This window comes from Acomys russatus, chromosome X (genome assembly GCF_903995435.1).
Source record: "Acomys russatus chromosome X, mAcoRus1.1, whole genome shotgun sequence".
Lineage (NCBI taxonomy): Eukaryota > Metazoa > Chordata > Mammalia > Rodentia > Muridae > Acomys > Acomys russatus.
Window position 1 is genome coordinate 123,245,462 of NC_067169.1, and position 22,493 is coordinate 123,267,954.

The 22,493-nt window shown below is 43.0% G+C and overlaps 1 protein-coding gene across 2 annotated transcripts in view; it reads right to left on the reverse strand.

The window, feature by feature from the left end:
- Positions 1-20,411, reverse strand: part of Mecp2 (methyl-CpG binding protein 2) — a 37,808-nt gene extending 17,397 nt beyond the window's left edge. The window contains exons 1-2 of one of the 2 annotated variants that reach the window (XM_051141329.1): positions 14,209-14,332; positions 11,163-11,253 (exon numbers count right to left, since the gene is read on the reverse strand). Coding sequence is in view for 1 of the 2 variants with exons in the window: in XM_051141328.1 (XP_050997285.1) it covers positions 20,249-20,322 (74 nt within the window). In the remaining variant the exon portion in view is untranslated. Of the gene's footprint in view, positions 1-11,162; positions 11,254-14,208; positions 14,333-20,248 lie in introns of those variants that run through there. The other variant, XM_051141328.1, reaches the window with a different exon arrangement.
- Positions 20,412-22,493: the final 2,082 nt, after the last annotated feature.

The following is a 22,493-nucleotide window of genomic DNA, read 5'->3' on the forward strand; positions in this document are numbered from 1 at the left end:
TGAGATAATATAATCACATTTCTTCCTTTCCTCTCTTCAAAGCATTCTATAATATTCCTACCCTTCACCACTGAGCCATTTTTTCCAGGCCTCTGTAATTATTTTATAAAAAAAACAAAACAAAAACAAAGCAAATAAGAGTCTGTTGGGACTGGAGAGATGGCTCAGCGGTTACAAGTACTGGCTACTCTTCCAGAGGTCTTGAATTTAATTCCCAGCAACCACATGGTGGCTCACAACCATCTGTAATGAGATCTGGTGCCCTTTTCTGGCCTGTGGGTGTACATGCAGGCAGAGCACTCATATACATAAAATAAATAAATCTTTTAAAAGGTAAGCTGCATTTAATTTTTAAAAAGGTCTATGTTAGCACTGTTAGAAATCAATGTTTTCAGTGAAGAAAAAGATAAAAGTGGGTATAAGACCCCTGAAAGCTAAAAACTATCTCTGAAGATATCATTTTAAATTCATGATTTTTAAAAAAATTATTTTCCTAGCTTTGCTCACTTAAAGGACCTAGATGTGCTGTCAACCCAGTAAAAAATAAAATTCACATCTGACACATACATTTGGGGGTCTAAATACCACTTTGCAGTAAAATGAACCAGAGATTTTTTTCCCGAGATAGGGTTTCTCTGTGTAGCCTTGGCTGTCCTAGACTCACTTTGTAGACCAGGCTGGCCTCGAACTCACAGCGATCCGCCTGCCTCTGAGAGATTCTTGCTGTAAAGGTTCAACCCAAGGCTGCCAACCTAACTTCCCATTCACAATTAATGTAATGGACAAAAAGTTGAGTTCCAAATTAAGAGAAACATCTAAAATATGAGTTGCTTGGGGCAACTGCTTCAAAAAGTCAATGCTAGGGGCTGGAGAAATGACTTGGCAGTTAGAAGTAACTGTTGCTCCCGCAGAACACCTGGGTTCGATGCCCAGCACCCACATGGTAGCTCACAGCCATTCAGAACTCCAGCTCCAGAGCATCTAATAGCCTCTTCTGATAATCTGGTGGCACAAAGCACATACATTCGAGCAAGACTCTTACAAAGAAAATAAAATGAAAAGAAACTAAAACAGTAACAAAAATTTAAAGACTCATTGTCAAAGGTAAAGTGAAGATGGGGAGGATGTTCCTGGTAAAACAAAGGAAGAAAACGTAAATGCAATTAAATATGTAAAATTTAACTGCTTTGTGGCCTAACTCACAGCAATGAGAGACATCTGAGTCTGTGAATTGTAGTATGGTTATCCTGTACCATACGTCTAATATGTGCTTATGAGTGAGTATATACCATGCATGTATTTCTTGGTCTGGGTTACCTCACTCAGGATGGTCTTTTCTAGTTCCATCCATTTGCCTGAAAATTTCAATATTTCCTTGTTTTTAATAGCTGAGTAGTATTCCATTGTGTAAATATACCACAGTTTCTTTATCCATTCTTCGGTTGAAGGACATGTAGGTTTGTTTCCAGATTCTGGCCACTACAAATAAAGCTGCCATGAACACAGCTGAGCAAGTGTCCTTGTTGTACGGTGCGGCATCTTTCGGGTCCAGGAGTGGAATAGCTGGCTCTTGAGGCAGAGCTATTATAGGATAACCATACTACAAACCACAGACCCAAAGAAGCTAAGGAACAAGGAGGTCCCCAAGAGGGGGGCACACGTGATTCTCACTGAGAAGGGGAAATAGACAAGGGGGGTACATGGAAGGAGGGGACTGGGTGGGGGAGGGGATAGGAACAGGAAGGATGAGATGGGAGGAAGATGGAGGGAGAGACAACTGGATTGGGGGGAGCATCTTTGGGATGAGCTAGAAACCTAGGACCGGTGACCCTAGCTTGAAGAAGAATGTTAATTCAGAACATGGCTGTTCCGTCGTCAAGAGATCACATCCAAAGACTTTCTATATGATCCGGCTGGAAAGAGATCACATCCAGAGATCTTCTAGGTCTGCGTGATCCAGCTAGAATACAAACACGCCTTTAATCCAGGAGACAGAGGCAAGCAGATCTGAGTTCAAGGCCAGCCTGGTATAGAGCAAGTACCAGGTAAAGAAAAGCTTAGGTCCAGGCCTGGTGGTACCTGCCTTCAATCCCAAAGGAAGGTAAAGTGAGTTTGTAGAAGGAAGCACCTATGTTTGAAAGTGATGTCAATTGAGTGGCAGAAAAGGTGACCAGATCAGAGAATATTTGACAGAATAGGATTCAGCCAACTGTCAGGAGGAGAGAGAGGAAAGGGAAGCTACTTAAGAGGCAGGTTACCAAGCCGGGCGTGGTGGCGCACGCCTTTAATCCCAGCACTCGGGAGGCAGAGGCAGGCGGATCGCTGTGAGTTCGAGGCCAGCCTGGTCTACAAAGCGAGTCCATGATGGCCAAGGCTACACAGAGAAACCCTGTCTCGAAAAACCAAAAAAAAAAAAAAAAAAAAAAAAAAAAAAAAAAGAGGCAGGTTACCAGGACAGTAATAGAGAGCTGGGTTGCAGAGAGAGAGTTTAGGGAATGAGAAGAAACCAGAAGATTAGAGCAGATTTGCTGAGTTAGTTTGAAGCAACGCAGAGCAATTCTGGGCAAAGAGAGAAGCAAGATTTAAAAAAATTAGCTGCGAGAAGAGTATAAGCCAGAACAGCTGAGTTGAATCAGCCAGCCCAGAGCCTAGAACAAGTAAGGGTGAATTAATCAGGCAGTAAGTGTCAGAGGCTGAAAACATTTTAGGCCTAGATTAGGTTGTACGGAGGCTAGAAGCTTCCAGGACTAGGCCTAGGGTAGTAGTAGGAGGCAGTTTGCCTCCCAGGTTAACAGTTGAGCCAGGAGAATAAAGTTACTTTTCTACTAGCTAAAACTCCTAGCAATGGGGGATACGGACCCTAAACCAGCCAATTTGTCCTGCTTACAAGATGTGCACAGGTAAAGATGGAGCAGAATTTGAGGGAATGGCCAATGAGAGGAAGCCACCCCTGACACTATTAATGATAGTCTGCTCTACTGCAGAAAGGAGCCTAGTGTAGCTGTCATCAGAGAGGCAACACCCAGCAGCTGATGCAGAGACCCACAGGCAAACATCAAGTGGAGCTGGAATTCTGTGGAAGAGGGGAAGGAGGATTGAAGGAGCCAGAGGGATCACAGACACCATAAGAAAATGTACAGATTCAACTAATGTGGGCTCACAGAGACTGAACTACCAACCAGAGAGCATGCACGGGATGTGCCTAGGCCCTCTGCTCATATGTACCAGTTGAGCAGCTGGGTCTTCATGTGGGGCTCCTAAAGCCAGAGCCAGGGGACTATCACTGCTACACTGCCTGCTTCTGTGTCCGTTTCCCTTAACTGGGCCGCCTTGTCTAATCTCAATAGAAGAAGATGTACCTCGTCTTACTGCAACGTGATATGCCCAAGGCTGGCTGATATGCATGGGAGGCCTCCCTTTTTTGAGAAGGAGAGGGAGGAAGGGTGGATGGGGAGGGCGTGAGAAAGGGAGGAACTGGGAGGAGAGGAGGGAGAGGAAGCTGTGATCAGGATGTAACAACAACAACAAAAAAGACATTTGAAGGGAATTTGAAATTAAAGTAGATGCTTGATAACACAGAATTATTCAGTATTTTAGATGTGACCCATGGCATGACACTGTGGTTATACTGGAAAATATATTAATAATTTTTAGGAGATGTCCCTAAGAGTAAATAAAATGCTACCATATCTGTGAATTCCTTTCAAAATCAGCAAAGAAGTATAAAAATGCACCAATCTATGCAGACCAGGCAAATATGTCAGTCAGTCAGTATGTTAACAACTGTCAAATCTAAGCAGTGGGCATACAAGATTCAAAGTAAAGAAAAAAGGTTAGAAGGAAATCAAGTATTTAACAGAGGCTCAGAAAATGAAGACACTGTTTAAAGTTCAGTACATATGCCAATAAATGGAAATTAAAAGAAAAATTGAGAAGTTGGGCAGTGGTGATGCACACCTTTAATCCTGACACTGGGGAGGCAGGCAGATCTCTGAGTTTGAGGCCAGGACAACCAAGGCTGTTACACAGTCAAACCTTTCTCAAAAAACCCAAAAGATGGAAGGAAGGAAGGGAGGAAGGAAGGAAGGAGGAAAAATTGAGACAGGAGCAATCCATGGCTCCTAAATTAAAAGCAAACAAAACACCCAGACTATTTCTTGTTTATTTATGTGCATGCCTGACTGCCTTTCCTCCATGTTGCACCACATGTATACAGTGCTCGCAGAGGCCAGCAGAGGCCAGCAGAGCCCCTGGACCTGGAGGGACAGTTGTGAGCTGCCATGTGGGCGCTGGGGATAGAACCTGGATCCCTGCAAGAGCTACAAGTGCTCTTAACTACTGAGCCATCTCTCTGGCCCAAGAAGTTAATTTGTTTAAAGGTGACAATAGACAAAAGTGTTCTCACTCAGAGATCCCTAGAACACTGAAATGAAAAGACACAGTTTCAGACACAGAAGAAAAAGAAATGACAAAATCTGGGGAAGAAAAGACAAAGAGAAGACCACTTATATGAGAACCAACATAACAAAAGCCTGACATGTGATACACAGCTGAAACTCCAGTACTTTGAAAAAGGTACAGGCAGGAAGATTTGAAGGTCACCCTTGGCTACATAGCAAATTTGAAGACAGACCCTGGGGACAAGACTCTGTCTTAAAGGAATTAAAACAGACAGTCAAATATTATGGTTTCTCTCCTAAAAGGAAGCCAAAGAGAAGAAAGCATGAAAGTAGAAGGGGGGCTTTTAGGGGAGGAAGAAGGCAAGCATCAAGGGAGGCAACCACAGGTGACATGAGGGTTAATATGACCAAATTATTATAATCTCATAATTAAACCTATTTTGTAAATTAAGTCTCAAACACCAATAGCCTTAACCTTCAAGTTTCCTACCAGTCTGATGTCAACATGCAAAGTCTGCAGGGTCCAGCTGCTGCCCGTCGCTCTGAGCACTCCTTGCTACTGCCGCATTCTTTGCTCTGCTGTAGCCGAGGCTGAGTCCTTGCTAGACTCAACAACCCTCAGCCACACCACTTCATCACTTGGCTGTTTCTGCCTAACTACCAGTTCCCAGATTTGTCATTGTGCCTCCTTAACTCACCGAAGACTGCGTTCTTCCACAGTGGGGAGTGAGTCCTGACTTCATACTTGTTCTTCTAATCCAGGGTTCCAGAACCTTCCTAATGCTGTGACCTTTAATACAGTTCCTCTTGTGGTGGTGACCTCAATCATAACATTTGTTCTACGCAAAATTAAATATAGTATAAGTAAGTCTGCCTCTGATACCATGCTCAAGCTCTATGGCCATCCCATCTGTTGCGTAAATCAGTGCCTGGGCAATTATAAACACTTCCCTCCTTGTGGGATGAGTGAACGGTGGCTACTTAATGTCCTATACAGCCTTCCGCATGGAGTGTGCAAAAACCTCACTATGTAAAAATGGCCTGTCAGTATAACCAAGAGACCTGTTTCATAAATGCTGATTGAGATGTCATCCAAATTCCTGCTGTATCCATGTGAAAGGTGATTTCTGGCTTGGACTGAGATCTTGGCAGTAGAAATGACGAGAAGCAGCTTGTCTCATAAGAAGTGCTATTAAAAAATGGTGAAGGAAAGAGCAGAATCAAGGCTGACTCTTAGAATCTGGATTGAGTAACTGGTTAGATATTGCTGTTGTTTCCTAAAATGGAGTAAAGAGCAGAAGGAACATGTTTAAACAGGAAAGTTAAGAATTATGTTTTGGGGGCCTGGAGAGATGGCACAGACGTTAAGAGCACTGGATGCTCTTCCAGAGGTCCTGAGTTCAATTCCCAGCAACCACATGACAGCCCACACCTGTCTGTAACTCCTATTCCAGGGAATCTGACATCCTCACATAATCACACATGCAGGCATAACACCAATGCACATAAAATAAAAATTTTTAAAGAATTATGTTTAGGGGCTTTAAATTTGATGGGCAGTTCAAGTATATCCTAAAGAAGCCATTAAATGTGAGACTCAGAAAAGCCTGGGTTGAATAAAGAGTAGCACCACCAACATTCAAAGCAATGAAAAGGCAAAAACAATGAAATGTCACTTACGGAAAGTCACAGCCTTGAAAAGTTGTAAAATGACATTGAAATGTGGGGATAAAATTTATTTACATGTAAGCTACCAATCCATGACAAATTTAAGGACAACGTCTACTTCTCCTCTTTCTATATTTTATTTAAAAAAAAACTTTTCTACATTATTTTTATTTTGGAGGCAGGAGGATCACAAGTTCAAATACATTATTATTTTTAGAATAATAAAGTGCTGGGTTATCTTTATTTTAGGGAAAAGCGTTCATGCTGATATGCAGAGATAGCTAATGTTAAGAAAAGAAGGCAAATTACAACACCACATGTTGAGTGATCTTGTTCACCTAAAACATTAAGGAAAATGCCAACAGCACTTGTGATCAACTCAAGATGCTGTGACAGAAAGCTTCCAACTTTGAGGTCAGCCTGAGCAACACACTGAGGTCCTGTTTCAAAGGAAAAAAAAAAGGGAAAACAAAAACAACAACAAAAATCCACCTAAAATATCAATAGCATAGGCTATTAATATAAACCTTTAGGCTATTAAATATCAGTTCATTCATGTGGTATTAAGTGCTCAAAATGGGTTTTTTGGGCTGCTGAGGTTGCTAAGCAGGCAAATGTGCCACAAGCCTGACAATCTGAGTTTGGCCCCTGGAACACATGGTGAAAAGAGAAAACTGACTCCTCAATGCTTTCCTCTGACTTCTACATATACAAATAAGAGTGATTAATAAATAGTTACATTGGGGATGGAGAGGTGGCTCAGAGGTTAAGAGCACTGGCTGCTCTTTGAGAGGACCTGAGCTCAATTCCCAGCAACCACATGGTGATGACTCATAACCATCTGTACTGTGATCTAATGGCCTCTTCTGGTGTGTAGGTGTACATGCAGATACACAAAATCATAAATAAAAATAAAAAATAGTTACATTAAAATCTCAGTTACATAAAAAATTCAATTCTGTGTTATTACACTGTGCATCTATAAACTACTCATAATGTGCTCATACATTCTAGGTATAGTTAGGATGAATTTGAGTTTGGTATTGTGAACCATACACTTGTAATCCTAGCATTTGAGGACATCCTGAGTGTGTGACACTATCTCAAAATGGAAGCAATGAAGCTTTAATTTCATTTTGTACCTTTTAAAAATATTTATTTTTTTTGAAAGTATTCTTAATGACGTAGCGGTTAAGCAGTGGAGTACACACGTGAGTATGGGTATCCACAGAAGAAAGGAAGCATTGGATCCCCTAGAGACTGATTTAAAAGCAGTTGTGAGTCACCCAACATGGGTTCTAGGAACCAAACGAGGGCACTCTGCAAAAAAAGTCTGTGCTGGTCTAATTGCCACCTCTCTAGCTCCTTTGTCTCTTTTTAGTATACCTGTGCTTTATCCTATATAACTACATAGTTGGATACTGAAACCTTACTTTAAAAAATTTATTTTTAAGTGTGCATAGAATGCAAAGCAGCCATGGATGCTAGAAATGCTGGCTCCTCCTTGAGCTAGAGTTACAAGTTGCTCTAAGCCACATAACATGGGTGCTGGGAACCAAACCTGGCTCTTCCTATAAGAGCTATGGGTGCTCTTAACTGCTGAACCATCTCTTTAGCAGCTACAATTGTCTGTTACTTCAGTCCCAGGGGGTCTGAAGCCATCTTCTGGTCTCAAGGAACCAAACCTAGATACATTGTGTACAAATAAACCTGCAAGTAAAATACCCACACATTAATAAATAACTATTAAAAACCACAAAAGAAGCTGGGAGGTGGTGGCGCACGCCTGTAATCCCAGCACTCAGGAGGCAGAGGCAGGGGAATCTCTTTGAGTTCAAGGCCAGCCTGGTGTACAAAGGGAGTCCAGGACAGTGAAGACTGCACAGAGAAACACTGTCTCAAAAAACCAAAACCAAACAAACGACAAGCCTACCAAAAAAAATCACTAGATAAATTATCTTGGAATTTAAAAGAACAAAAACCAAACTGTCACAACTTGCAGACATTTCTGTGTTCCAAAAGCAGCTAAAAATATTAGAGTAAATTAGTCCTTAATATGCTCTAATACCTTCTGCTGTTTACAAAAACACAAAACCTAGAAACAAATGGGAATTTATATTTTAAAGATAAATTTCTAAATATGTGTAGGAAAAATTACAATACAACACATCAAAGCAATGTCAATATATACCCCAAGCAACGTATTTTTCCCCTTAGTAGTTTGGTATACTGAATCTGTTCATTTATAAAGAAAATCTCTTTCATTGGTGCAAACTAATGAAGATTTAGGATAATCAGGAATTGGACACAGATGAACAACTTTCAATGACTAGGCAAGTAAAGATAAGAACACTAGTATATATTGTTCAAATCATTTACAGAAATCAATCAGATATGGTCCCAAGCTGGGGGAGAATATCCAATTATTATTAGAAGCCCCAAAAAATATTTTAAGATTTTCAAAACTGACTCACATAGAGAAAATTAAGATCATGCTGTAAAAGTATTAAATTCATGGTTTAGTGGAAATATGGAGGGTTAACCCTAACCCTGAGAGGTAAGTTTAGATACAGATGCCATTTTTTTGGTAGAAAGATTTTACAAAGAAATGAAACAACTTCTTAGTTAAGAGGACCAAAAGGTATAAACATAAAACAAGTGCCAATCCTAATCTATTCTCAGTCAAGACTCTGGTTAGGCTTCTGTTACAAAAATATTTCCACAGCAGAAGGAGACACAAATGAACAAGGTCTGCAAAGATCAACACAACCATACTTTAAAAAAATGGGAAGGAATTGCACATAGCAGCACCCTGCAAATTCACTAAGCACTGTCGCATATGCTATGCTGTATGTACAACAGAAACCTTGCAGGAATGTATCTTAATCAACTTTAGCAGACTGGCTGGCTGCCTTGTGGAGGCAGGGAAACTAATGTTAACCATGGGATGGGATTTAGCTGGGACAGTTTTGGGGTTCTCTAGGAGGAGGCTGGCACAAATATGCAAATTGCCAACACTCAAAAAGTACTCGGGAAGCTACCTCGTGGGTCAGGTATAGGGGATAGGAAGACTGTGGGAAAAGAGCACCACAGAATGACCTAGGAAGGACAGAAGAGCAGAAAGCTCAGAGGATCTGGGAGAAGGTTCGAGTTTCAGCCCTTGAAGCCAGGCTGGGAGAATTAGAGAAGTGCTGTTAACACTGGCTCATCAGAGTGGACCTGGTCTTTGACAAGAAAGGGTTTAAGGGCTGCAGGTATGGGTTAGTGGTAAACTATTTTCCTAGAATAAAAAAAATTAAGAGAATTAAATATCATTTAGTACCACAGATAGCTTCTGCTCATGGGCAAGCTCTGGACCACCTCATAGGCTTGCACTACTGAGGATTATTATATTAACAGAGAACAAACTATGTTGGAAGAAGGACCCCTGTCCTACTTAGTGTCTACCAGTCTCCTGGGGCAAAAGCGTAGGGTAAGGAGCTTCTGTAAGGAGAGCTATAACGGGAGCTCTCCACACAAGAGGTGAAGTGGGAAGGAGACAGAAGTTCGCCTAAGAGTAGATCCCCTCCAGAACAAATTCGGTGTGGAAATGGGACAGGATGGATGAACAAGTTACCTCTGAGGGTAAGAGCAGCATCTTAGAGTATGCTGTAGCTTGTTAAGGAAAGCTGAGCCTGCCTGGAATACCTGCTTTACAGCTGCCTGAACATCTGTACTACATGCCTGCAAACGCAAGCGCGCCCATCCACAGGCTATAGCTTGCCATGCACACATGCCTACATCTATGCACTACCACAGCCCCACACAGCCTCTCCTGCCTCAGTTCTGCTCTATCCTTAAGACACATCTTTTCCTACTGATGCTAAAGTTTCCTTACTGTTCAGGTGTTGACTGCCATTTAAGAAAAAGAAAACTAGGCCAGGCAGGGTGGATTTCTGTGAGTTCGAGGCCACCCTGGTCAGCAAAGTGAGTCCAGGACAGCCAAGGCTACATACACAGAGAAACCCTTTCTCAAAATAGAAAAAAAAAAAGGAAGAAAGAAAGAAAAAGATAAAGAAAACTAAACTGTTCTCTGCCTCCATCCCACAGACCTAACATTTTATGTGCTCCCTGAATGGCAGACACTTCTCACAATCATAGTTGCCAACCCCTTGGAAGGTCACAGGCCATTTGCCCATCTCTACCTATATTATGTCAGGGCAAGGTCAGTCCCCAGTAGCTAGAAATTACCCCACAATACAGATGTTCAATCAGTAGAGGTTATATGAATAAAGTATTGCTATATATAACAGTCATAGAAAAACCATGAAGCAACAATTTGGTCCCAAACACTTACAGGATATTCTTTATGCAAATTAAAACAGGAAGGAAGCAGAAGGTCCCACATCTGGGGGGATTCTCTCCATCCAAGCCATCTAAAGGAGCTACCACAACTTAGGATGATCTAAAATTAAAATGTCCCATTTTCTTAATATTCTGGCTAAAAGCCAGGCGTGTTGGCACACACCTGTAATTCCAGCACTAGGGAGGCAGAGGCAGGTGGATCTCTGTGAGTTCAAGGCCAGCCTCGTCTACAGAGTGAGTCCAGGACAGCCAGGGCAGTTACACAGAGAAGCCCTGTCTCAAAAATAAAAAACAAACAAACAAAAAACAAAACAAAACAAAAGATTCTGGCTGAAATTCCCTTTATCAAGTAAAATGTCTTGCCTGAAATGTACTGCTCACGTGAGGCTGTATTTTACGAAATGGAAGCTTCCAAAGTTTGGTTTTTAGTGGTAACTGCTAAAAACAACTTCCTCCTAACCTAACTATACTCCAATCTCTAAAAATAGTACTGTAGTCATAAATCCATGTTTATCTATTCATAGTTTCCCCCCTAAAAGCCTCAACCAAATAGCCACCCTTTTGTTTAGCAATATTTTAAACACTTAAAATGTATATATCCTTTGACCTAGCAAGTTCAACTTCTAGAACTTTATCTTACAGATAAACTTGCCTCTGAGCTAAGTTGTATCTATAGAAATGAATGTATAGCAACAACATTTTTGGACGGATAGGGTCTTGCTATGTAGCTTTGAATGGTCCGGAACTCACTATGTAGAGCAGGTTGGTCTCAAACTTGCAATGATCCTACTGCCTCTGCTTCCCAAGTACTGCAACTATATGTGTGTGCCACCATAGCAAGCTAGAATAAATGAAATTTTAACAATTAGAAACACAAACACCCATCAGTAGAAAAACACTTAATAGATAATTATTAATAAATAAACTATTTAAACACAACAGTTAAAAAGAAAGATATGGCTGGGCAGTGGTGGAAGAGGCCTGTAATCCCAGCACTCAGGAGGCAGAGGCAGGTGGATCTCTGTGAGTTCAAGGCCAGCCTGGTCTACAGAGTGAGTCCAGGGAGCCAGGGCAACACAGAGATACTCTGTCTTGAAAACTAAAAAGAAAGAAAGATATGGTTCTGTATAAAAGTAATTCCAGACAACCTTGTACCATATTTTATGGTTCAGTTAAAAGATATATGCTCCTTCCCAAAAGATATATTCCCACCATTCCTGTGTGTAAATAGACACAAAATACACAAACATACACTATGGCATAAATATTCAGATTAAGGCACTAGAGCAGTCGAATGGACAGCCAGCAGGATAGTGGTTGGACAGAGGATGGGGATGAAGGCGGAAAGTGGAGATAGGATTAGTCTCCAAGAGAATGAACATCTGGATGTGGACGACAGTAACAGCTGCACAACAATGCCAACACACAATGGCATAGTAACCATTTTAACATCAAAGTTAAAATGCTAACTTTTATGTGTATTTTGACTAAAAGAAATTTAATATCTGCTGGAGTTTGTGGTACATGTTTGTCAGTCCAGCTACTTGGAAAGACTAACAGGAAGACAGTTTAAGGCCAACCTAGGTAACTTAGTTTAACCTTACTTCAAAATATACTTAAAATTTTTAAGTTTGCTGGCTTTATTTTATGTGTATGAATGTTTTGCCTCTGTGCATGTGTGTGCATGCGTGCGTGCATGCGTGTGTGTGTGTACACCAACCACATTTATGTCTAGTACCCACAGAGATCAGAAGAGGGATTCCCTGGAATCAGAATTGTGGAACTAAACCTGGGTCCTCTGCAAGAGCAACAAGTACTTGTAACTTCTGAGCCATCTCTCTAGCCTCTTAAAACATAGTTTTTAAAAAGGGCCAGAACCCTTATAGCGTTGGCTGGCTTGGAACCTGCTGTGTAAGCCCAGGCTGGCTTCAAGGTCTGCCTGCCTCTGACTCCCAAATGACAAGACTGAAGGTGTGTGCCACTACACTTAGCTTTTTGAAAATTTAACATAACTGTAGCTCCAAGAGATCTACGGCTGGCCTCACTGTCCCCCAAAGTGCATACCCTCCAGACACAGACAGAAAAACACTCACAGAATAAAAAAGAAAAAAAAATCTGATGGAATAATGAATACAGAACATGAACACACAATTTACACAAGCCAGATACAACTAGCCAACAATTATTGAGGTTCACGCCTCAATAATAACAAAGGCACTGATTTAAGAAATAGATACCTATTTATGAAGTCCCAGGAATTTTGACAGCCATTTGGAAAGGTGATGTGCCAATACCTACCCGTACCTCCAAGTCTAGGCGGCCATGCTTCAGAATGCCTGCTTCATGAAGAAGTGCTACTTTAAAGTTTTATAGTTTTCTTTTTCTTGAAACAGGGTCTTGCTAGGTAGCTCTGGCCTGGAACTCACTATGTAAACTAACCTGGCTCCAAACTCTCGAAGATCCATCTACCTGCCTCTGTGTCCCAAGACCTGGGATAAAAGTTATGTACCACCATGCCTGGCATTTTTTTTTTTTAAGAAGAAAAGATATGATATACTTTTCTAGTAAAGGCAAGTTCTATTGTTTGAACTCAAATGGTTGTTTTTCTAAAAAATTATCCGTCTTTTCTACTTTCTTTGGAGAAACATGTATACTGTCAGTACTTCCCTTTTCCTAAAGGCATTCATAACTGAGAAAAAGACTATAAAAATCACAGTAAGGAAAATGACAACTGAAGTCACAGGATCAGGACCTAAGGGCAGTGCTATGGTCTTCATTTCCTTCTATTCTCCTCCACGCAAAACTCACTCCCTCAGATAAACAGGCTATTTGAGGGGTGCATGTGCGTGCGTGTGCGTGTACAATACCTTTAAGAGCTGTATTAAGAAAATGCTACTTGGGGGTCTCAGCTGGAATCACAACGTAGCATTGTGAAGTCAACATTTTATTTTATAGAAAATGGGAAAATTCAATTGGAATTATGTTTTATCACACAGAAATCCAGGTGACAAAATATCAAATGTGGAATAACTACTGATATTAAAAGAAAAAAGAAGCTTGAGAGGTCTAAGCCTGATAAAGGATGAGAAATTACAGAACAATTCACTGTTACAAAACTCAAGTCCACACAATGGTACCATGGTAGTTCACAGGGCATCAAATCTGTCACCTAAATGTCAGTCTACAATGACTTGGCTCTCCAGCTTTTCCAAAAGCACTTATCCTGTTCTAGAATCCTAGGAGCTGCACACGGGCCTGGGTGCACTCCATCAGAGTTTAGCAAGCAAGCACCGTTAACGATAGGCTCCACTGTCTTTGACACTTTCAGAAGGGTGCCCTTCTAGGGGACCACTATCAGTTCCTGCGTCGGAAAATGCAGTACACCACTCTTTGCAACAATGACCAGAATGTCAGTTAGCCCAAACCAAAGCAAAGAAAGCATCATGCTGAAGACCAACAGCTAAGAGCAGCAGCACAGGGAAGAGCTCATGACAAGCACCCTCCTGCTTCAAGGTGAGCTGAAGCTGCAGATCACCAGTTCCAGCTCTCATCTGACACCCACCCCCAGAGCACACTGTGGCTACCAAGTAACTCTACCCAAACTCAACTGACCTTTCAGGGCTCAGGGAAGTGACTTTTTTTTATTATATGGCACAGTTTGGCACAGTTATATTTTTTGTCTTTGGGGTACTTTCATACTGTCCAAGAATAGTATATCTTTTTTCCATTTTTTTTTTTAAAAACAGATGGCCAAACCAGGACATATACTAAAAAAAAAAAAAGGAAGGTTACTTACCTGAGCCCTAACATCCCAGCTACCATGGAATCCTGTTGGAGCTGGTCTACAGAAGCAAGGTGTATTCTGGGGAGTCACATGTCACATCAAAGCAGGAACTGGTGAGTCTGTATTTTTATGGAGCCTAAAACAAAGAAAATCGTAAGTTGAAAGTCCCCATTGAGCTGCACCTTTTCCCAAGGCTTTTTGGGACATTCTGAAGATAAACACAGACAAAGTACTATGCTAGTTCCCAGCTCATCTAGTTAGAAGCAAAGAATAAACTGCACATTACTACCACATACACGGAAATGCTAAAATAAAAACAAGATTTATGCTTGTCAGAATCAGAGGTCTTGACACCTCTAGGGGATGCTTTGAAACTACAACACATCGTACAGGAAGTCAAAGATAGAATGTGTTCAAGAGTGTATGCGACATCAAAAACAAAGCAAAACAGAAGCCATCACCTCAAAAGGAACACACCAAATCCAGAAGCAAAGTCTCTCTTCTGCTTCCAGCAGTTAAAGCGGCAAGGACCTGCTCTAACATCACGCAAAGGGGATTTCACCTTGAGATAAAAGACAAAAAGCACCAGGAGAGCCAAAGCCGTCATCCAAACTAGAGAAGTCCATCTATAAGCAATTACTTTAAGCTTTTCAAATCAGTAAATCTCAATGTCTATAACATATTGAGTTGATGGTTCTTTTGACTTTTTTGTTATGTTTTTTCTTTCTTTTTTGTTTTGTTTTGTTTTGTTTTGAGACATGGTTTCTCTGTGCAACAGCCCTGGCTGTCCTGGAACTCACTCTGTAGACCAGGCTGGCCTTGAACTCACAGAGATCCTCCTGCCTCTGCCTCCCAAGTGCTGGGATTACAGGTGTGTGCCACCATGCCTGGCCCATTTTTTAAATTTGATTTTTATTTTATGTATATGAATGTTTGCCTGAAGGCGTATCTGTGCGCTATCCACACACAGTGCCTCCTGAGGGCAGCAGAAGCTACAGGATCCCCTGGGACTGGAATTATAGGTCACTGTGAGCCTCTATAAAGGTGCTGGAAATTGAACCTAGGTTCTGTGGGAGATGAGCCAGTGCTCTTAACCACTGAGCCATCTCTCCAGCCTTTGTTGTCACTTTTTGAGGCAGTATTGTTATGTAGTTCAGGGTGTCCTCAAACACAGATCTTTTCAGACTCTTGTTTTTGAACACATGCTCAAATAAGGCTTTTGCCTTTAAGCTAGCCATCCTTTGTTAAACCTAAATTGCCCCAAATTAGCTAATTTCAGACACCTGGCTCTCCCAGTAATAACAGTTTTATCTTTACACTAAAAGAAAAGCTTATACTATACAACTTAAGACTATTACAGTCACTCATGGGATTAAATGCACAGGAAGGACAACAGGAACCAAATCCTTGGCAGCTGTATGCCAGTTCCATAAATGATGCCTACAGTTATTTTTAAGGATCAGTAAACTCTTAATTCCCACAATTTCCTTAAATCATAGAATTAAGTCATGAAACAGTTGAAATCCCAAAGTTGGTATTTTTTTGATACCCGCCTAATAAAAATCCAACCAGTACCAGCCCGGTGTGGCGCACACCTTTAACGTCAGCACTCGGGAGGCAGAGGCAGGTGGATTGCTGTGAGTTCAAGGCCAGCCTGGTCTACAGAGTGAGTCCAGGACAGCCAAGGCTACACAGAGAAACCCTGTCTCAAAAAAAAAAACAAACAAACAAACAAACAAAATCCAACCAGTACCTTGTTTAGGGAGGCCTGTAAATCCACAAGTTCTCAAGACCACAGGTTTACCTACCTGCAATTTCATTGTTTTATTTTTGTGTAGTGTTGGAATGGAAATCAGTGCCTTGTACAAGTGAAGCAAAGGCTACTACTGACTGAGCCATGTACCTCCAGTCCTTTATTTCAGTGGGAGCTGAACTAAGCTTTATTCTATGGTCTTAAAAAGTTAGAGATTTCATGAGACAAAAAAGCTAAAAATGAGTCCAGTTAGGTAAAAATCCAACAAAAACGTTCATCGTATATAATAATACCTCCAGCTCTTAGAAAGGAAGAGAAGCACACTTTTCCTAAGGTTTGGCTAGTAACAAGAGTCTAGATGTCCACAGTAGCAGCATTCACATGCCAGCAGTGGCCAGAAGGGGGGGACAGGCCCAGGTTGACTCTGGTCATACTGCCCCTTTAACACGGCGAGCACTCAGTCACCCCACAGACTCGATTTCCCATGAAAGTGGTTGAATCAAGTGTTTAAACCATCACACACAAATCAAACTTTCAAAGGCAAACATTCCTTAGAAGAGAAAGGCAAAACAGAACTGTGCATCACAGAAGAGCCCACACACCTTCTGTGTAAGAAGCCCCAGACACAGGGAGCCGCTGACACTGATCCTCCCTGAATGACGAGTAGCTCTGATCGGACAGTAGCAGAGAGACTGCAAACAGCCATGATGGACACTGAACACAATGTCTTTCCTTTGGAAGAACAGTGTTCTTTACCCAACAAAAAGGTTGTTTCTATCCATCACAGGGCCTGATCTGCAGATGTCACCAGAACACGTGATGAAAATGAGGCATTGTGCCACACTACCTGGAATTCTTTAGTCTAGGCTGTGCTTAAAATCACTACTTAGAACGAATATCACTGTCCATGAATCTATGTTTTCCACACATAGCTCAGACAGCCTAGTGGTAAACTGCTCTTAGCCAATTAAAAGATTCTCACTGAGTGACCTGTTTTTCTGGGATTCCAATCATAGGGAGTGAGGGCTCTGACAATTTCCCCTGCTTGGGGGACCCCTTTCCTCCTAGTGGGCTGCCTTAATTTGAGGGTTTCTGCTTAGTCTTGCTGCAACTTGATATGCCATGTTTGGCTGCTATCCCTGGGAGGCCTGCCCTTTCCTGAAGGAAAGGGAGGAGGAGTGGATGGGGGAGAGGCTGGGAGGGAAATTGGGATTGGGATATAATGTATGACAGAATAAGTTCATTTAAAAAAAGATTCCCACTAACAGTCACCTTAAGAAAACATAACAGGAGCTGGGCGTGGTGGCACACACCCTTAATCCCAGCACTCGGGAGGCAAGGCAGGTGGATCTCTGTGAGTTCGAGGCCAGCCTGGTCTACAGAGTGAGTCCAGGACAGCCAGGGCTACACAGAGAGACCCTGTCTTTAAAAACCAAAAAGGAAAAAAAAAAAAAAAAAAAGGAAAAGATTAACAGGTTCCAGGACATCATTTACTATGCAAACAAACTAACCAGTTTATCACCGCTGTTCTTTATTTTCGGTCAAGAAATAAAAAGTTAAAAAAGAAATCTCAAGAGGGTTTGGGTAGAGTTGGGGCACTGACACATGGGACTTAAGCCAGTTTTTCTTTCAAACTCCATAGCTTTGCCTCCCTGTCCCTAGTAGATTAGACCTCACAGAAGCAGATCAGGCAGAGGGAACTCTATCTGGAAAATAGAAACACAGATTGCAAAAACGTTTCTTAACCTTCCAAAATCTTTGTGGCCTATGTGGTGCGCTAGATGTACCTTAGGATTCAAACAGTACAATAAAACAAAGTAGAAGGCGAGAGATGTGGGGTGACTGCCTAGCATGGATCAGGTCCTGGGTTTGACCTCCGGTACAATAACAACAACAACAACAACAAAACAGAGGGGGGAGAGACACAGAAGGGGGGGAGAGTGAGAATCCTCAGTCTAATTGACTACAGGATGCTTTCTTCTTAAGTGAAACAGGGACTTGCTACTGTAGCATGCAAGGCGCATTCTCATGGAAAGGAAATAGGAATATGTGACACATCAATACTAGCAAGAAAGCCACCGTTTCTTCAAATTCTTAGGACATTCTAACTTCAGATGTCACCAGGCACTTTGAAAGGAAACTATATTCTAGAAGTTGCTTACACTGTTTAGAGAGAGCCATGGATACAACAAATAGCTAACTGGATCGGTACCCGAGGAAGCAAACATGTTGCAGAACATGAAAACAAAGTGAAGATTCCAACTCTGAGCACAGGCTCCACATGTAGAGACCTTGGAATCTTTGACAAGCAAGGCTTGGGTGTGTTTATGAAAGTGATTGCACTGTTCATCAGCCACTTGGCTGCCCTGCCACTAATGGGTCATTGTGGATCATTTGTACTTCTAAACGGTTTGGATTCTTTAAGGTTCTGACATGCCCAGGGAAGAAAATAAAAGCAAGTGTTTCCTAGGCTTTCTGAGTATGATTTGAAGTTAAACAAAATCACCAAAAGCCCATAAATAAATGTATTTTTCCAAATCATTGGTGGAAATTCCTCAAGGACCTAAACAATCTAGACTTTATCTTTTTATAAGAGATCTGACATATTTCAACGGACCCAAGAAGTCAGCTTAATCATATTATTAATTGAAACTGCTGACGATTCTCACAACAATTCTAACCGCGAACCCAAAACTCTCCTCTACAGTAATAATTACCTATTAGTGCAATTTTACTCCCCAGGCCCAAATTGGCTTCATTTACATAGCATAACAGAATCCCTAGAACTTGTGAGAGTTCTACAACATTGCAGCCACTTAGCACCATAAATTAAATTAGTCCACCAACCACCCTGTATTTTGATCCTCTTGTCTCACTGTTTTCGGTAATGCTTCCAAACACTGGAGACAACATGCAAATGGCTCAACAGAGCGCATTTGTGTTCCTGGAAAAATAACCAGAAGCACATATCTGCCTGACCATGAGTCAGGAATATCAGTTTTGTGGTGGAGCCCATTTTTGTCGTGATCAACCCATACCCAAACACACACGGAACTAGCAAAGAGTTATTTCCTACCAAGATTTGCCCTGCGGGGGTCCGTACTTAGCAACATCATACTGGGTCTTTCTTGAGACAGCAATCTTTTTAGACTCCATCATGACTTTAAACCTTTAGTGCAAAACCTTAGAAATATTGCCACTGCCACATAAAAGTCACCTGTTTTTTATTTTAAGTGATTCGGCCATAACTTAACTAAAAAGAGAATGAACTTTCAGAGATAATAGACAAAAGTCACAACGATGCAATGAACTTGCCCCATCTGGTACAGACGATCCTGAGCGCTTCAGGACGAAGAGAACCCGTTACATACAACGTCCCATTCCACTTATGTAACTGGATGATCGCTGGCGAAGGGAGGGGGTGGGGAGGGGTGGGAAGACGCTCATATTCCGAAGCCACAGCTCAGCATCCCTAAAGAACCAGAGCGCCCTGCGGGCATGGTCTCACGGAAGAGCTTCAGGTGCTGAGGAACGCATAGTCCCTTGCCCACGTTCCTGATGAGAACTACAACCATCTCCTTCTTGATGATGAGTTGCGGGACCCAAGAACATAATGTCTAGTCCTTTTTGTGGGTGGACAATAACCCCCGCCTACTTGCTCCTGCCAAATGGGGAATGAAGCTGGTGGACCGACTCGCTTGCAGTAGGGTCAAAAATTCATGGAATGGGCGAGGAGGATGAGGGAGCAAGGCCTGGAGAAGGGGGTGAGAGCTCAGGAGCCCTTGTGGCGCACTCTCCCAACGGGAGGTGGACTGCGCACGCGCGCCAGTACGTGTGTGTCGGGGTGGGGGGGGAAACGAGTAACGGGAGAGGGGGCGCGCGAAGGAGAGGGGACAGCGCGATCCAGTGAGAGGCCGGGACCGCGGGCGCGCGACGGTGCCGCGGCCCGAAGCCCCAAGAAGGGCAGGAGCGCGCGCAGCCCCGACTGGCGAAACCCAAACGACAAGGGCGCCTGCACGGCCGGGGCCCAGGATGTGCGCAGATGGGGCGGGCATGGGAGGGCATCATTCGAAGGTGGCTCCAGGGAGATCGCGCTGAGGACGGTCGCTCGCAACTGCGGGTGACGAGTGGAAGAGAAAGCCACCGGCGGCGGCAGAGGGAGGGGGAGGGTAGCGAGGAGGGACGCCATCCGCTAGCCGTGTCGCCCGACCCCGCGGGCCCCTCCCGCGCCACGTCCCGCCCCTACCCCCCCGCCCCCCGGCAAGGGTCCCCGCCCGCGGCCTTGGCGGTCCCACTCACAGTCTCTCTTCCTCGCCTCCTCCTCCTCCTCCGCTCGGCGCGGCGGCGGCGGCGGCGGCGGCGGTGGCGGCCATTTTCCGGACGGCTTTTACCACAGCCCTCTCTCCGAGAGGAGGGAGCGCGCGCGCAACCGATGCCGGGACCCCGCACGGCCGACGTCGCGCCCCGCCCTCCTGGCCAGCCTAGGATCTGCTGCACCTGCGCATCCGCGCCCCACCGCCTGCTCTTTGTCGAGCCTGTTCTCCATTGGCCGTGGAGCCTAGACTCGGGCGGAGCCTTAGCGGTGACGCCCTCAATTGGCAGGAGTTCCTGTCTGTTTAGGCCAGGGAAAAGGGGGCGGACCCCATTCAGCTGCGGATTGGTGGCGATGGACTGTCTTTTGGAGAGAAAAGGCGGCTAGGGCACAGAGGGGCTGGTTTTGTGGGCGGCTTTTGAATCCTAAGGATTAATGGGGCCCTTGTGGATGGAAGCTGGCGCTTAAAAAAGCCTAGGCTCTGGACGCCTATTAGAGCCGCCCTGTTGAGCAGTTGACCATCTATCCGCCAGCGCACTGGGTACGCTGCAATAAGCATTTGAGTGCACCAGCATTTTCTTAGTATCATCATTTTCAGTAGAAGCAGCAAAGTTGCCTGTTGAGGAGCCTGATGTTCCAAGCCAAGGCACTTGTTTTAAAGAGCCTACCCGTTGTATTATTCCACTTAATTGCCAGGTGTCACGATCTTACGGCTGGCAGTAAAATCAACATCAAATGCTGGTCTTTTGCAGACTTCTATGGTGGGAAGATGGCGAGTGCCAAGCCTGTACGTGATCTGTCATTGTTGGATCAGCTGGTTTGATGGCAGTGAGCTCAAAGGAAGCAGCACTGCTTTGAAGACGTAATTAGGGACCTGAGATCTAACAATCTAGATTTAAGACTATGAGGGAAGATTGAGGTAATAGGGTGTCAGGTTTGTCAATGTTCCTTGTATTATGCTCAACAACAGACTTTTTGATTCAAATTTGGTTCCCCTTCTACTCATTTATTTACTAGACATTTTTTTGCACTGAACAAGGAGACAAACTAGAATCCTGGTAAAGAGTCACACTAAGCATTTAAGTAAGTAGAACTTAAATTTTTACATAGAGATAACTCCTTTGAAATAAATAAGACAAAGGTGAAAGGAGTGCTATTTAGATAGCCTCTGGCTTTTGCCCTCATGTCACCCCCTAATATGGGTAACTGGGGGAAACATTCTAGGCAATTTTAAAGACCCTAAGGAAGGACTATGCCTGCTTTTCCGAAGGAAGCCAGTGTGACTGCAGAGAGGTACCCTAGGCCACCAAGAGAACTGGGAGGTTGTTTTGAGATGAGAAGTGTAGGCCCAATTTTCTTTCAAATATATTTTATTACGTACTTATTAACCGAGAGTACCTCACTTATAACCCGACTAACTGAACAATAGGAAAAGATTAAAGACTACAATAATGAAACCGTAAGGATATCAGTTCCGAGGAACGATTCTCCTGGCGTAATCAGCAGCATTTCTTCTGCTGGAACCTGAAGCAACTGGAACCCGGAGCCTCAGCTGGAGCCCCAAAGCTTCCCTCCAGCGGTTCTCTCTAGGAGCAACAAACAGCCAAAACTATCCCAAGTCTCCAAAGGCCCCGCCTCGTGTTTTTGGCTCACATTTATACTTCCTCTCAGAATTTGTTCAAGAATGTTTTTCAGCTGGTTAACAACCAACCAATCTCCCCCACACGGTGGTTGGACTTCTAAGGAGATAAACATCACCTGCTCTCTCACAAGTCTTTTTCTCATCCCCCACTTGTAATCTAAACAAACAAACAAAAAACATGTTTATCTCTCCTTCAGAGAAGCCCTTGATAGATACTTGAGTCACTAGCTGAAATCATAAAACCTATGTTGCAGGTGGAGAATGGAGAACTGGCTGTGGTAAACACTAGGACCAAGAGCAAGAGGCCAGTCCAGAGGTCCTGGCCACAGTTGAGAGAAATGAAAATGGCTTTAACTAGTGCAATAGCAGTTGAATTCTGATAAGTTGTAATATGTTCAAAACTGAGCAGTTGAATTCTGATAAGTTGTAATATGTTCAAAACTGAGCAGTTGAATTCTGATAAGTTGTAATATGTTCAAAACTGAGCCTCAAAGTATTGGATATCAAATGGAAAGAAAGAAGAAAACAAGGATAACGGCTGAGTTTGGGGCATGGTTTAAAATTAGAAATCAATTACAATTTTAAGAACA